The sequence below is a fragment of the Budorcas taxicolor genome, chromosome 7 (genome assembly GCF_023091745.1).
Source record: "Budorcas taxicolor isolate Tak-1 chromosome 7, Takin1.1, whole genome shotgun sequence".
NCBI lineage: Eukaryota > Metazoa > Chordata > Mammalia > Artiodactyla > Bovidae > Budorcas > Budorcas taxicolor.
In genome coordinates, this window is record NC_068916.1 from 93,024,669 (window position 1) to 93,042,117 (window position 17,449).

The 17,449-nt window shown below is 39.7% G+C and overlaps 1 protein-coding gene across 1 annotated transcript in view; it reads right to left on the reverse strand.

Annotated features, from left to right (window-relative positions):
• Positions 1 to 17,449, reverse strand: part of KIAA0825 (KIAA0825 ortholog) — a 395,975-nt gene that overhangs the window by 190,858 nt on the left and 187,668 nt on the right. The window contains exons 18-19 of the mRNA XM_052644057.1: positions 14,374 to 14,532; positions 12,462 to 12,556 (exon numbers count right to left, since the gene is read on the reverse strand). Coding sequence (XP_052500017.1) covers positions 12,462 to 12,556; positions 14,374 to 14,532 — 254 coding nt within the window. The remainder of the gene's footprint in view (positions 1 to 12,461; positions 12,557 to 14,373; positions 14,533 to 17,449) is intronic.

A 17,449-nucleotide genomic window follows, 5' to 3' on the forward strand; every position in this document is an offset into this window, starting at 1 on the left:
GATGGAAGCCTTGACATCGGGGCTTAGAGGAGTTTTGGGCAACATGAAGCCAATGTAAATTTCAAGTAGACAAGCAGCAGAAAAAAAAGATGTTGAAAAATTTTTGTATTTCACTCTACTTCTTATCGCTTTGAATATCTGGTAATTCGTAAAACAAGTTTGCCGGTATCTTTTTATTCTACCTTTTGTCTATGTGGGTTAGAAGTAATCTACACACTCATAATGATATAACATGGAAAAAGGAAACAAAGCAAGGATCTGAAGCAACAGAGCAATGGATAAACTGTGCTGCATTAATCTGATATAATGCTAGCAACCCTATGAATTGTAGCCCACCAGGCTCCTCTGTCCATGGAGGTCTCCAAGCAAGAATACTGGAGTGGGTAGCTATTCCTTTCTCCAGGGGATCTTCCCGATCCAGGTATCGAAACAAGATCTCCTACACTGCAGACAGAATCTTTACTGTCTGAGCCACCAGGGAAGCCCCATTAAAAATAAAAAATAATGAATGACAAAAATAGCTTTGTGAAGAATTTAGAACCTACAACTTTAGATGGATTCCTTCCTCATTGTGGCTGGGAAAAAGGAAGTGTGTTGTGTACATAGAAAAAGGGCTTGGAAAAATGAAGGACTGAATCTGGGTGGTGAACTTAGATTATAAACATACTATTTCTGTATTTTAAAATGTTAATGTTGTTTTCAATAACAAAGGAAAAGTTTAAGGAAAAAACATATTAATGCAGCAGACATAAATGGATAAGAAGTGAAGGCAGGGCATCTAAGGATCAGGAGATGAGGGCACTGGATTTTGAGCAGAGGAGCATTAAGAGAAAAAACCAGTGGCTCTAAGAAAAGTTCGGAGGGAAAACTCGGGGGCATGTGGTGTGTAACGGAATACAGATGAAAGGAGATGGAAATTTTGCAAAGTAATTCAAGGTTTCTAAGCTGAGGGCAGGAAAAAAAAGTTCTATGAATAGAAATCACCCAACTCTAAAGAGGAATTTACCTGATGAAGATAATTACGATGTTAGGACTTCTTTATGATATGAGAGTTAGTATATGAAAATATCCTTACAGTGAAAAAACCAAGTGTATGTGATCTGGAATCTTACTGAACAATTAGAACTGAAGCTACAGACGAATTAGTGCCATAGATTTAGAGGTTCATATTGGTGGACCTACTCCATTCTGATGACATGTCATTTAGCTACTGAAAGTGAAAGTCACTCAGTCATGTCCCTTTGCAATCCCTTGGACTATACAGTCTGTGGAATTCTCCAGGCCAGAATATTGGAGTGGGTAGCCTTTCCCTTCTCCAGGGGATCTTCCCAACCCAGGGATCGAACCCAGGTCTCCCGCATTGCAGGTGGATTCTTTACCAACTGAGCTATGAGGGAAGCCCATTATTTAGCTAACATAACAATAAAAAAAAAAAAAAAGAATTTGGATGTTTTTATCTAGGTATGCTCTCATCTTCCTTTATTGTATTATACTGTGCCTTTACATTTTGGTTTTATTTGTGCAGCCCCTGAAGGTATCTGATCTCGGGACCTAAGATAATCCCTTAAAGTCATTGAACTGAATGATTTAGTTTAAAAAAAAAAAGAGGTGGGAAGGATATACAGAGTTGGAGGATGAGGAGACAATGTCTAAGAAGCCTCTACTAGTATCTGAGGAAGAGTAAGTCAGAACACCTGTCTTTACACGAATTCCAGAAAGGGATATAGATGTAACTGGGGATGGGAGCCAAGAGAATAATCAATAATAGGAAAAAAAAAACCTTTGAATCTGAAGGAGATCACAATATTGAAGGTGCTATGAAAAACCAAAGATTCACACATGGACACAATCTCATTTCAGAATGACCAGGGGTAGCTGGTGAGGAGGAGTTATTTAATAACAGCACGAAAGCGTCGACACAACAGGGATATGAAAAGGAGAAGAACTGATCAGCCATCAGATTTCTTGTAGGCAGTATAAAATACAGAAGGATGTCGTTTCTTTATAAAGTCAAACATAACTGTACCATGCAACCTAGCACTCCCATGCTTAGGTATTGTCCAAGTGAAATAAAAAACAACCTAGATTCATGCAAAACCTGTACATGAAAGGTTACAGAGGCTTTATTCACAATCACCAAATACTGGAAACAACCCAAAGGTCCTTTAACAGGTACGCTGATCAACAGACAGTGCAAACTTCAGGCAACGGACTGCTATTCCAGAGGAAGAACAAGTGAGCGCAAGGATCTCAAATGCATAATGCTGAGAAGCCAGACTGGGAAGGTAACATACTATATAAATCTCTTACAGTGACAAGCTTGAAAGAAAAAAAAACAAACAGAACTATAGAGACCAGAGCAGATCAGTGGTTACCAGGGATTGGGATGGGGGAGGAACTGAAATTGGAAGGGGTCAGCACAGGGGAATTTTTTGAGAAATGGGATTTTCTGTATTTTGATTGTGCTATTAAATAACTTCATGCTTATTTGTCAAAACTCAGAATTGTACACCAAAAAGAGTGAACTTTATGTAAAATTTTTTAAATAAAAAAATATAAACTGATTTTAAAATACAGGCTCTGCTGCTGCTGTTGCTAAGTCGCTTCAGTCATGTCCGACTCTGTGCAACTCCATAGATGGCAGCCCACCAGGCTCCCCCGTCCCTGGGATTCTCCAGGCAAGAACACCGGAGTGGGTTGCCATTTCCTTCTCCAATGCATGAAAAGTGAAAGTGAAGTCACTCAGTCGTGTCTGACTCTTAGCGACCCCATGGACTACAGCCCACCAGGCTCCTCCATCCATGGGATTTTCCAGGCAAGAGTACTGGAGTGGGGTGCCATTGCCTTCTCCTAAAATACAGGCTCTATTATATCACATAAAGGAGAGCAGTACAAGAACTAAAGTGAAAATTTTATTAGCAGAGCTTGAAGGGAAGGGGAAGAGGTAGTATCAGTTAAATCCTCTATTGCAAGGAGCCCATTCTTATTAAGCTGATAGATTAAAAAAAAATTAGAGGTGTAACCTGTCACTTAGATTTATTAATCAAAAGAAATAAAACCAGAAGAGGTTCAAATGGCTGCAAGTACAGTGGAACCTGTGTAACTGAGGAGCTGGGAAGAGGACCTTTGAAATTTTATGTCTTAAATTCCTGGGCCATTTGAAATCACATACGTGTATTGCTTATAGTTTATTACAAAATAAATTTCAAACTTATATTAATACAAATATTGTGGGTGCAAAAACATCTTGATTTAATTTTTTCTCCAGATCTTGTATTATGGAAAAATAAAATTCAGAGTTACACCCCTAAGGTACTTAAAGGTGAGATTTTCATTTACAGTATAAGAAAGCACTATTGGTATCCTAACTAATTTTGCATACAACACATTACAAATATATTATAATAATGTTACTATAGTGATATAAAATATTATATAAAGTGAACAATTTTATTAGCTGTTCAGATTTGTTCTTACACTAATTATGTTTAATAGAGATCTAAATTTCTCTCATAATTATGTCATAATAAACATATCTTCAAAGAGATAATTTCCTCTGTCTATGCTGATACAGCAACAAAATAAACAGATATTCAGCGCTAACCAATAAGCCTAAAAGCAGTCAATGTTCTTTTCATCTACAGCCAAACTGAATCAATGGGCCTATGACAGCTACTCCTGGTAGAAACTATGCTGAAACTTTTTTGCAGGAAAACATCACAGAGGCTTTGGGGTCTGAACAGAATTTGACAGGGGAGAGATTTAAAGAATAGTTATTGAAAAAAGAATTTACTCCATTCAAGCAAGTTTTTAATAGCTTTTGATCTGTTGCAAGAACCCCAAAGTGCCAGTATGTGAATGCATAATTAGGTAGGAGAAAATTCATTACAAAGTGAATTTTGGTTCAACTTGACAAGCAAAAAATTCTCCCATGGCTGCTTTTGAGAAAATTATTATACCTTCCTTTCATCAAAATGTTGCCAATTCTGCATTTCTGTCAATAGCATTTAACGTATTTATTTAGGTTGTCTGTTTTCTACCTCGTTGAAGTAATATAGAGTGCTTTATTTAAATCTCATCCTTGTTAACTTACATAATACACACACACACACACACACAATCTCTGCACATGTAACAGAATCACTCTTGGCAGCCCCACTGTGGAAGCCTTGGAAATGCACCACTCTCGCCTCCTGCTGCAGCCAGCATGGGAAGTGAGGGCCCTCGCGGTCACTTCTCTGCATCTACTGTGGCATTTGTGCTCAGGCCATGCTTCTCCCAGGCAGGTCTCAGTCCATGTCTGAGCACAGCGGATTTATACTACCAGCCCATTCTTGCAGGACATGGGGCTCTTCCACTGTGTGACTTAAGCTCAAGGAGTCTTCCTTGGCCTTGTCAACACTTTCCGAGAACCCCTCTGTTATCTGAGGCTCTTCCCACCTAATCTTCCCCCCCGCCCCTCCTCCTTTCACAGGTATCAGATCAGCAACTGGGTTTTCTCCTCTTTATCCTCCTTGAGCATTTTTTCTGTTAAACCTCAGGGACCTCTAACCCCTGCTTGGAGGATCTGAACTGACACACTCAGTTTGAAGAAATAAGCATGGCACCTTTCTATAAATACCTAGGCCACACTGTCTTCAAAGAGAAAGTATGAGAGCTATCTTCATGAATATTAGGAATAGATTTAGCTGGTCCCCCAAGCTTCCTTGGGAATGTCTTTTATATCAGTGATGTATAATCTCCTCAATCTCTAGCAGTAATCTCTAATTTGGTCTTCCTTCTTTTAAATTATCCTACCCCTCCACCACATTTATTATTAATGTCCTAAAGTAGCTTTATGTTTCCTATCACTCCTTTACTTACGGGCTTTGATGATTCCTTCAAGTCCAGTGGTTCAAGTCCAAAGTTCTCAGACCTCAGACCCTCTACAACCTAAATGCAGCCAACTTACTTTTCAAGTTTTAATGAGAAGAGGGCTTTCCTCCTCCAAGGCAAAGGATTGGAGATAACATAAACAAAAACGAAGTTTAGGAAGAAAAGCTGGGAGGTTCATTTCAGGTTATTTTATTTCTCTTGGTAAATAGGTGATGGCAGGGCAGTTGCTGAGAGGGATATAAGAGTTGAACAGGGGAGATAAGTATTGTGATAACCAAACTGGAAATTCCCAAGGAACTAAAAATATGGTGGACTAGCACTCAAGGACACCCTTCAACATTTGAAGGAGTAACATAAGCAAGGGCTTCCCTGATAGGTCAGTTGGTAAAGAATCTTCCTGCAATGCAGGAGACCCAGGTTTGATTCCTGGGTCAGGAAGATCCGCTAGAGAAGGGATAGGCTACGCATTCCAGTATTCTTGGGCTTCCCTTGTGGCTCAGCTAGTAAGGAATCCACCTGCAGTGTGGGAGACCTGGTTTCAATCCCTGGGTAAGGAAGATCCCCTGGAGAAGGGAAAGACTACCCACTTTCATTCTGGAGAATTCCATGGACATAAGCAAAACTCTAGAAAATTAATAGAAGTGGTTAAGAACGTGGAACGTGAGCCAGAATCTGAACACCATCGCCTAGAGCTCATAGCTGTGTGCCTTAGATTCCTTATCAGGATAATAAGGGTAACACAGTGTGTCCTTTATAAGGTTATAATTAAATGTCTGTGTAACTGGCAAGTGTCTTCTGTTTGTCACTAGTACTTACATAGTGCATACAGGAGTAATAAAAAAAAAAACCAAACACACATTTTGACCTACAGGTACAAATCTGCAGTTATGAGACTAGTGTACCTCATGGTGATTACAGTTAATACTACTCTGTCATATACTTGAAAGTTGCTGAGTAGATCTGACATGTTCTCACCAAAAAAAAGAAATAGCAATTATGTGAGGTGACAGAGGTATTAGTTAGCACTGTAACCATTCTGCAATATATAAATGTACCAAATCAACACCCTGTACACCTTATTAAACTTACACAGAGCTACATGTCAACAACATCTCAATAAAGCTAGAAGAAACTGACCAGGAATACGGTGCAGTATTGTAGATAGAGTACCAGATACAGAATCAGAAGCCTGTATTTTGCCTTCTAGATGCTAGTTAATGTCTGTGATCTTGGGCACATCATTTTGGACCCTCACAAGTACCTGTCTCTCATTACCTAGTAGTAATGAGGATCAAAAGGGAAGATGTCTGTGAAAATACTACATACATATACAAGTTACCACTCAGGAAACAACGCACATTGATGGGTTTGTTTGATTCACGTACCAAAGCCCTAAGCCCTGAAAATGCTGAGGATCAGAACGTTAAATTTCGGTATTGCAAAGACATTGAAGACAATCTCTGTCCAAAAAACATGCTGCTTCGGGAATTAAAAATGGAAGGGAAGCCTGCTCCTGTTAGGGAAGATGGTGATGGTAGGTAGAGTCAGAGCTTGGGGTATTTGAGTGGAGGTGGGAAAGAAAGGGTTTTCCAGGGAATGAGAGCTTGGGGAAAAAAAAGACCACATAGGAATGCCATGGCATCTGCGATGGATGTGACGGCTCAGAGATGTATATTCGGAAAATCAGCTTCCGCTTTCCCTTAAACCCACCTCTCCATAACTGGGCAGCTGGCTGCTGCGTCAGGAATTTACTGCTGTGACCAGCCATAAACATCGTGCTAACGGCGGCTCTGCCTGAGAACAGTCATTGGAGAGCGCCGTGTGTGTTGTTCAAGGCCAGAGACAGTATTTCCTACCCTCTACACACCACAGGGCACACACAGGATAATCCAACACAGCTGAGAAGCACTTCGACAATTATTATTATTAAAAGCAAGCAATCAACTCCACAGATCCGTGGCTCTTTTAAAACGTGTCTTCTCATCTCCCTTTCCGCTCAGATGTATGGCTATTGTCCACCTGGAAAGGCCTCCCAGTGATAGCCAGAAATCTGCCACCACCACCCCTTCTGCTGTTTCTGCCATCACATTTAATTGTGTTTGCTCAACTCGAAGCCAAACTCATATGCAGTATATTTAGATGGTTAAAATAGCAGAGCGTTCCACTGTCTTCACAGGTTATTTTCGACACCACAATTCTTGCAAATTAGTTTGGAATAAATAAGGTAAAGAGAAAAGAAGCGACATAAATTTGTTCCAGCGGCAAAGAAAACAATATCAAAATGGCAATCTGGAGATTCGCCACGAAGGAAGGAATATAGAGTGTTCCTTTTGGTGAGCTCTCTTGCAAATGCAATCACCATCTCATTCGACAGTCTGGATTTATTTTAAAGTGGGTGAGAAAGAATGCAGGAAAGTAACAGTAAGAAACTGTGAAAAGCACCTATATTATTTCAAAAGATCAATGTACAATCACTGTACTTAGTCTTATAGGGCATTAAAGGTAAAGGTGTAGAACTGATATATATGTTGATTTTCTTAACCTCTAAGGAGTCTTTATTTTCCACAATGGCAAACCTTCTAAGTTGAAAAACATATATCATCATACATATTCAGGATCTCTTTTCTGAGGTCTCAGCTACTACCTATTTCTTTAAATGCCTTGAAAATCACAAATTTACAAAGGTTTGGTTAGATATTTTTGTCAGCTAACTCCATCTTACATTTTTCAACATGACTATCATTGAACAGATACAGACCCTACCACCCCAAAATTAAAAGACTTCTGAATCTGAATCTTGGAGTAAAGAACAGACTTTGTTGCTAAAGAGGTTATGGCTTGAACTGGATCAATTAATTAAAGACTAGTGTTCTGTGCTTTTAATCTGAGCTGAACTTCGCATAAAAAAACCAGGCATTTTAAACATACAAAGCTTAATTAACCTGCTTTTCATCCAAATGAATGAATATGCACATAGATAACTTTTTACTTGAGATTTTGCAGGACACACTTCGTATTCCAACATGCCTATTGATCAAACACCACCTTTAGAGAATACCTACTCTGTATTCATCTGTCAAGGGCTGACTTTTTCTCTGCATGCTTATTCCTCATTTGCTCGTTAATTAATTCAACAGATATAACTCAGAGCCTGCTATGTGCCCAAGGGCTATTCTAGGCCCTGATGACACAGCTGGAGTTAAGACAGACAAGGCCCTATTCTCACGGGTTTTCCTTTCCACTGCAGAGGCAGGGGTAGGGGGATGTGGGGGTGAGCAGGAGTTAAGCGACAATAAACAGAAACTATGATTTCAGGTGGTAATAACTCAACTGAGAAACCACAGTAACACAGACTTGGAGGATCACTTTAGACAGGTGATGAGCCAAGACCTCTCTGAGGAGGTAACACGTGCCCAGATAGACAAGACAGCACCAGCCACAGAAGCTGCTGAGAGAATTACAAGTACCCAGACTCTAAAACAGGGAAGAGCTTGGAGAATCCAAAGGGCAGGAAAGGCAATGAACCTCGAACATCAGGAATTGGAGAGACCTGTTTTGAGATGAGGGCTAAGAGTGAGCAGAAGGCCATTCCTGGACAAGGACTCAAGCAGCCAGCCATTGCAGGGTTCTTTCTGATGCTGCAGTCAGCACAGAGTCCGCCTGTGGAACACAGGTCAGTGTTGTCTCAGATACACATATTATCAGCACCACCGTATCTCCTCTTTCATGTACCTGAATCACCCTTCTGGGGCTCATCCCTTGATCTTTACCTACTACGAGCCTCACCTGGTCCTGGACCCTCCTCCTTGCTCGCGTTTTCACTGTGTATCTTAAAGACCCGTGGGCATGCTGCCTGCCCTCTGACCTGACACTTCTTCTGACCCTCATGATTGGTCTAGGCCTGGAGTTTACATAACCTCCATGGACATAACTTCAGGTATAACCTGTCTGGACCACCTCCCACCTCCAACTCCCTACTAATCCCAAATGACCTTCACTGGTGCCTGGCCAGACACTAACACCGCTTTGTGCCAATGCTACTACTTCTCTAAGTATGTACTGTCTTTTCAATTTTCAAAACCAATGCACATCTTCCTTTGACATTCTCTTAACTGTGGACACAGTGGCTGACTTTATTTTTTTGAGCTCCAAAATCACTGCAGATGGTGACTGCAACCATGAAATTAAAAGATGCTTACTCCTTGGAGGGAAAGTTATGACCAGACTAGACAGCATATTAAAAAGAAGAGACAATACTTTTCCAACAAAGGTCTGTCTAGTCAAGGCTATGGTTTTTCCAGTGGTCATGTATGGATGTGAGAGTTGGACTGTGAAGAAAGCTGAGTGCCAAAGAATTGATGCTTCTGAACTGTGGTGTTGGAGAAGACTCTTGAGAGCCCCTTGGACTGCAAGGAGATCCAACCAGTCCATCCTAAAGGAGATCAGTCCTGAGTGTTCATTGGAAGGACTGATGTTGAAGCTGAAACTCTTTGGCCACCTGATGTGAAGAGCTGACTCATTTGAAAAGACCCTGATGCTGGGAGGGATTAGGGGCAGGAGGAGAAGGGGACGACAGAGGATAAGATGGCTGGATGGTATCACCAACTCAATGCACATGAGTGTGAGTGAACTCCGGGAGTTGGTGATGGACAGGGAGGCCTGGCGTGCTGTGGTCCATGGGGTCACAGAGTCGGACACGACTGAGCGACTGAACTGAACTGACTGAAAGATGAGAAAATCCACAGCCGAATAGTTGAGATCACTTTCCTAAGGTCAGCTCACAACAGCTCTGGCCCGAGAAGCCAGGAATCCTGTTTTCCCACCTCCATCCTGCTCTGGAGATGAGGGAGGTCCCGTCTACTCGGGCTAATCAAATCTTGAGAGAATAAGTCCACAGACGGTCTGCTTATGATGTTGAATTTGAAGGCCAGGGACAAAGGAGTTTAGGAGGTAAACAGAAAGGATTCCCTCCTCGACTTTTTTCAAGCCTGTAGATTTGAGTTGCATTTCTTTGTAAGATTATGTCCCCAGACAACATTTGCAGCACCATGTATGAACTCAACCATAGTATAGAGATGGGTTAGTATAAATTTATTACCAATTAAAGAGAGAAAAAGAAGAATAATTAACTGACTGTTTAGTAACTCTAGGGGAGAAAAAAAACAGCATATTCAGCTAAGTTGCTCTAGGTTTTTGTCTTTGGCTCTGCCTACCAGCAAAGATCATAGGTACAAAGTATCACTTTTTGGATATAGGATAGTATCTATAATCCTCATTTTTGAAGTTCAATACTCTGTGATCTCATTTTCAAATATGTAATTTCAAATAACAACGCTGTAAAAAATTCAATGCACTATTTGTTTTTTAAATTGGCATTTCAGATAAATCCAAACGAGTCTCTCAGAGAAAATAATGGGAAAAAAATCTTTCTTACCAATTCAATATTAATCAGGTCTCATAAATAACATTCTTAAAATAAATGGGAAAGTGCTAAAAGAGATTAAAAACTCTCAGATGTCTTTCTTTCTTCTAAGGCAGCTCAGTTATATTCATTGTATTCATTGTAGCTTGTGGTGTGTGGTACCTTAAAATAGAATGCTTTTCATGCCATTTTTATAAGAATCTAAGAAACAGAATCTAGCTGTTCCCGTTCAAAATTCATGACCCTTTTCCAAGAGCAGTGTTTTGACCTGTTACTACTTCTGGCTAAATTTGTGAGATTTCTTTTTCTCCACTCATTCCTGTACATAATATCTCAGGGAAATAGAGTTTAATAGCTATCAGCCTAATTGAGGTATACCTAAATTTGTTAAACAAAAATAATATGCAATGTGGGGTAAAACACAAATCCACTGAAAAGTGAATATTATATAGAGCAAATATAGTAAGTTTTGAAGGATGTGTTGCCCTTACAGTACCATTTAGTGGATTGGCAGCAGGCAATTCACAACTGCAAAACTTAGTAAACAACACGGCTAAATCTACATAAACTCAAAACTTCCCGAGTATCAGGGGGAAAATGATTTATCTTTCCCAGTTTGTTTCCAGATAGTCAGTTAATACTGTGGGGCTTCCCCAGCAGCTCAGTGGTAAAGAATCTACCTGCCAACGCAGGAGACCTGGGTTTGATCCCTGGGTCAGGAAGATCCCCTGGAGAAGGAAATGGCAACCCACTCCAGTATTCTTGCCTGGGAAATCCCATGGACAGAGGAGCCTGGCGGGCTACAGTCCATAGGGCTCCAAAAGAATCAGGCATGACTTAGCAACTAAATAACAACAAACATTATGTAGCCATAGGTTCAACAGAAGACCTGGTCTCTCCTCCCACCTCTCCAAGCAACCCTGAGACAAGATAGGAGCACCTGTGAGGACATGTGCATTAGTAGGGTACACTCTGAACTACGCCCTAGCCCTTACCACCTTGCCTGCCAGGTGGAAAGCCTGCTGAGAGAAAACTCTGTTCTCGATAGGGAAGTTTCTGGATTGCTCAACTTTGTCCATGATTGGTGGGTGAGCTTCACTCAGGGGTGAAATATTAGGAATACCACAGTGACCACACGCTTTAAAACTACAGTTTTTTTTTTTTTTTGGCAACAAAGCTGCCTTAAAAAAAAAAAAAAAGAAAGAAACCTGCATCTGGGAAATACCAGAATCTCTCTCTCAAGATATTTTCTTATATGCACCCAGATTTCTCAAGGATGAATTGACAATTCTACTATGTCACTGTCTCTATTGTCTTTTATGAAAAATGATGCTTTATATTATTTCAAAATGATAAAATATGTTATACATCATGAAGACATATAGAAGTAAGTATAAATAAACATAATACCTGAAGAATAAAAGCAACCACACATATATATTTTATGTAAAGATGTGACAGTTGATAGGAAAAACAAGCTTAAAACTTACACTACAAGGTAAACTTGTAGTAAACTTACAAGGTTTTCACTGAAAACCTTGAAGGTATGGGGAAAAACTTATTTATCTAAAACATAAAGAAAACATGTATACCTTTGTGCAAAATAAATTACATGTATAGACTCCTCAGCTGAACTATCATTATCATTTTATTGCGTTGTCCTGGGGTGCCTGTGTATGTGTGTGTGCGTGTCTGTGTGTAAAGTAATATACAACAGAGACTATAGCAAGACAGTGCCAAAATGACTGGCTGCAAAGCAAAAAATTCAATCTTGACAGTTTTACTTATATGTTTCCTCTGATTAGATCAGCTGATTTGGCTTGGCATTTTGTATGCATTCATTAAATGGTTTTCAACAAAGGCATAGTATTATAATGAATTATAATGACATTCAAGTCAATAACTTCGGGTGTTTACAATACTGAACTATTACACACACAACATCAGAAATATTTAAAGTTCAGACTAAAATCAACCAATTTTATCTAAGAAAAAGATGTTTCTGACTTTTGCAAATGCTTACTCTAGAAAAACAGCATTTGGAAACTACGCTTCAGATAATTTCAAATATGTGTGTATCTACACACACTCACATGCACCCTATGTATAAAAGACATATATCCTCTTCCCCCAGACACATCCCCCAAGTCCCCAGCCCTATTACCTGTTTTTGAGCAGTACACTGAAGGTCGTCTTATCCAGTCCCAGATAATTTGGCAGCAAGTTTGACCAATTCCAGTTCCATTTTGTGATGGCTGACTGTTGATAAATGAGAAGACGCTATTGTTAGTTATTAATCAGAGTTAATATGATCAGTAAATTAAAGCTCCAGCTGTGATAGACTAACTAAGAAGGAGGGGGGTACAGAACAAGGACTTAGACAGATAACATCAATCATGTCCACAGAAGAAGGTTTTTATTCCAATAAGACAGCAATTAATTTATAAATCCATTTGGGGATGCAGTCATTATTTATAAAAATATAAATCAATTTCTTCAGTCATTATATTCTTCCAACTGCTAATGGAATTTGCCCAACAAGTTTCTCTGAAAGAGGGACTCTTTGTATAGTAAAGCAAAATAACTGGCAACTTTTCCATGTATCAGTTTATAGGTTTCTTTTAGTTCCCAGAAGTTTGATTTAAAAAAAAAAAGATGGAGGTATTGATACTCTGGCTCAAATTCTAAGACACAGCTTAATTAGAGAGTGATATTAATGTTTTTGGTTAAGAAAATGCTTTAAAGGGGAAATTATAAGGACCTGTAAGTATAAATAACATAATTCTTTTTTTTCTCATCTAATAGATAATTTCACAATAGAGAAAGGAGAAAAATTACTGTGAAAGATAATCTCATAATTCAGAGCTGAATACAACATGCCATTTATTTAAATGAAGTGAGGATAATTTAACAGCTACAATGATTATTTATGGTTGGAGGAATCTAATGTACAATACAGGAAGGTAGCTAACAAACTCAAACTTATGCAATATATTTGGGTTTTAAGTATTATGGATGCTTATTCCTCTTAAAACTAAATAGTTTTGATAATATGAGTCCAGGCTAGTGTTTAAAATCCAACAAGAACTATGCCCTGTCACCTGCTGATTAATGGAGCACTACAATCCTGTCATAGAGCAGGAGAATTCTGCCCCGGGTTGTCAGCATTTGAAGGTCTTATTCTACTACAGTATTGATGAATGTAGACGAGGGCTGTAACAGGCATGGTAAAAATATTATCTGCATTCCGAATTAGGCCATTGTTTTAATTCTTATTTTCGTCAGAGCTCTAGGTCAAGCAATCCTTCTCTTCCGCCCTGTTAGTTCCAATAGTCTGTCAGGAGGTTACTGGAAAAAGACACCAGGAGGATGAACAGAGCAAAAACAACTTTAGGTTTCAAGTACTTCGGCATGAAGATGATCTTTTGACTGTTACTATGAAATATGCAGCTTAAATGATAGCACACTCTGACATTAAAAGATATGTGGTGTTTATAACATGGACTTTGTTCCACATATACTGACTTTAAGATCACTAACAAACTCATTTTAAATTCGGGAATGTGTTTAGGGTTATAAAACAGCTAACTGACCTCATGCCACTTAAAATAGGAGCTCAGTGCTCTATTTACGATCACTTTTAAGGTATCTTTTAATTTACCTGATAAACAAGATAAATTTATAAAGATTGCAAGGTATTTTGTGAGTTGTATATATCGAGGGAGGGTGGAACCGGCCATGGAGAGGAAGATTTTAAGGAAAGCTGGATTTCTCAAGCCTCTCGTAGACACAGTCGAACAGATGTTCCCTCCTCTGCCCACAGTGAACTGACCGGGTCAAAAGTCAAATTTTACAGACCAAACAGATGAATCAGTTTGACAAATAGAAAAGAAGGTAAAATAACTTTTCCAAAGTCAATCTGCACAGACCATGCAAACAAGAACAAGACCTTTTGTGTGCTAATCAAAAAAGATTTTGCGTAAATATTCAAACACAAAGCACTTTTTTTTCTTACTTGTGTAAAACAAAAAAAGGCACACAGTTTTAATGAAATTTACTATTTAATTTCCACATACCTGATCAAGCATGCTTTTACTGAACACTCTGTACACATGGAAAGGGTTAAAAGCAGAGGGCTGATCTTCCACACTCCTCAAGGTCGTCTTTAAAGATTGGATGGGTAATGGCTTTTCCTCCGAACCATTCATAGAAAACAGCTGTTCTTTTAAATATCCCTTCAAGGGGAAAAAAAAAAAAAAACAACTACAAGTTGCGATGGTAGGAAGCACATATTCTCTTTAAAAATAAACTGGTCAATATCCAAATCTATGCTTCCAGCACATTTGCCAGATTAGAGTATTACTTGCCTCAAGACAGATTACATTTTCAGAAGAAACATAGCAGAGTACATACCAATCAGGATTGCAACAAACCCATCAAAAACAGGTTCACTTAATACATAGGAAAGATCAGAAAACTGTTTAACAAATTCTCACATAATGAATGCATGCTTGATTGTACCAGAATCATTTTAATCGGCATTGTCTTGTCATTACTTCACATGTTAACGTGTCTGGGTTACCAAAACTTAACTCAGGAGCTTGACTATTCACAGAACAAGATTGCTCATCCATTCATCAAGCATAGTTGCTACCTACTCCATGCTCAGCAGAGTGCTAAGTACTCTGATAGTTCACTGCAAGCAGTCTCCCTCTATGTAGAATGAATTATAATGTAAGCTCCTCAACTCTGGTTTCATGCTGTGGACTGAAAATTATCACGGTTCAATAGAAGCTCCAAATATGTAATTTTAATTTTATCCTCCAGTGACAGCTTGGGCAAAAAAAAAAAAAAAAAAGTCAATCCACTGTATTTTACTCTATTTTCCATCCACAAATAAAAAGGTGAATAACCCCAATTTGTATTATAAGACTCCTCCTGGAAAATGATAAATTTAAAGGACTAAAAGTTTCCTACAAACTACCAAATACTTACTGTTGTTAATAAACAAGTCATTTAATAAATAATATAACAGAAATGTCCTTGTGATTTTTAGTGTGTCACAATATAAAGTTTTCTTCAAGCTTAGGGTTAGGACTTAGGTTCAGAGAGTCAGATGTGAAAACAACTTCAGAGGTCATCTTGATAACCGTTGCTACTCAAAGTCCTATGTGTGGGTCAGTCAAATAAACCCTACCTAGGAGCCTGTTAGAAAAGCAGAATCTCAGGCCCCACCACGTCAGAATCAGCCTGTTCACAAGCCTCCCTCAACTGTGCTCGTGACAAGCATCTTCAACTACCATTTGGACTTTTATGCTCCGACACCTTATCTTTGAAGTAAAGTGAAGTCGCTCAGTCGTATCCGACTCTCAGAGACCCCATGGACTGTAGCCTACCAGGCTCCTCCATCCATGGGATTTTCCAGGCAAGAGTACTGGAGTGGGTTGCCATTTCCTTCTCCAGAGGATCTTCACGACCCAGGGATCAAACCCGGGTCTCCCGCACTGTAGGCAGATGCTTTACTGTCTGAGCCACCAGGGGAATAGAAACTTGTTCTAGAATAGAAACTTTATCTTTACCTCAAAGATAAACGCTTAAAAACTCACCTCCTCTCAAAACTTCCCTGTCTCTCGATGGCACCTCTCTGCTGGGTTAAGCCTCTGACCTTGCCTGCTTCTGGTTGCTTTTAGCAAAAATGTGAAGAGTTGGTGTCTTCTTATTTACTTGAAACAAGTGTGTTAACTTAGGTTTTTAATTTGACCATACATAATTTGGATTCAGGGGCTTCCCTGATAGCTCAGCTTCCACTCACCCAGGCCTGTACCTGTTTATGCTCTGTATTTACACTGTTTTCAAATACTATTTAGCAGCACCCCCAAAAGTGCTAAAGACATGATGTCACTCATCAAATGCACAAACCTCACGGTACAATTTACCTACAGTATAACAATGCTTCACATAAAAGCAGCCCTAAGTGTTACGCTAGTCACTCAGTCACCTTGTGTTATTTGCGTTTCCTGCCTGGACTGTTTAAGCAGTCAAGGCTGAAGCCTCCCTACTTTGATTCTATCTTCAACTCACATTATGCCTCTTACCTCTCAGCCCTGCATCTCACTCAGCAAAATAAACCATTAAATACTGAGCCTGCTTTCCCAGCTGATAGACCTTGCCATAACGCTTCAGTCGTGTCTGACTCTATGCAGCCCCTTTGAACTGCAGCCCGCCAGGCTCCTCTGTCCATGAGATTCTCCAGGCCAGATTACTAGAATGGGTTGTCATGCCCTCTTCTAAGGGATCTTCCTGATCCAGGGATCGAACCCTGGTCTCCTGCATTGCGGGCAGATTCTTTACCAGTGAGCCACTAGGGAAGCCCCAACAGTAAGTATATTCAGTTGGAAAGAAAGAAAAACCTTAACTTGGAATTTAATTGATTAAGATGTGGCGATACCTTCGCAGAGAATCTTAGGTACGTCAGATCTCATAGCGTAACTGCTCAGAAGCACTTCCTCAGACTTCCACAAGGAGAAAACGGCCTTTCAATTTCCTGACTACAACAGGTGGCTGACAGCCAATGAATACCCGACTTAACTTTTGTTGATTTTGCTTACGGGTGATTTCCTAATCTTTTCTGTCTTCTTGGAACTTAGGAAAACAGAACTATCCTATCAGGGTGGCTATATAAACCTGCCATCACGGTGTTCAGAACCATCGTAACTCAACCTTAGTAAGGCTCTGAGGGTACTCTGACTAAAATGTCTGTTCCTCTGAAACCACCACAGTTACTTTGGCCAAACTAGGTGACCAGTGAAGACCATGACATCATGCCCATGAAGACCATGACGTCATGCCCATGAAGACCGTGACTTCGCAACGGAGGTCTCTCAGTTCGCCAGACTTCCTGCTCTCCCCAAACGGAACCCTCAGACAAGCTGTGAGAGCTCCTCAGCAAGAGTGAATAGGTGGAGTTCCTGGGTTACCAATCCTTCCTTAGCTCCAGTTCCTCCAGAAGCGGGACCCTTTCTCACAGCACAAAGGCCTCCTGCTCAGGTGATCATTAATACCTTGTTACGTCACCTGTTTTAGGTTGATTACCTCTCTGAAGGCCAGAAAACAAGATTTACTTGAAGCAGCTTTCAAATAGATCATAGTAAG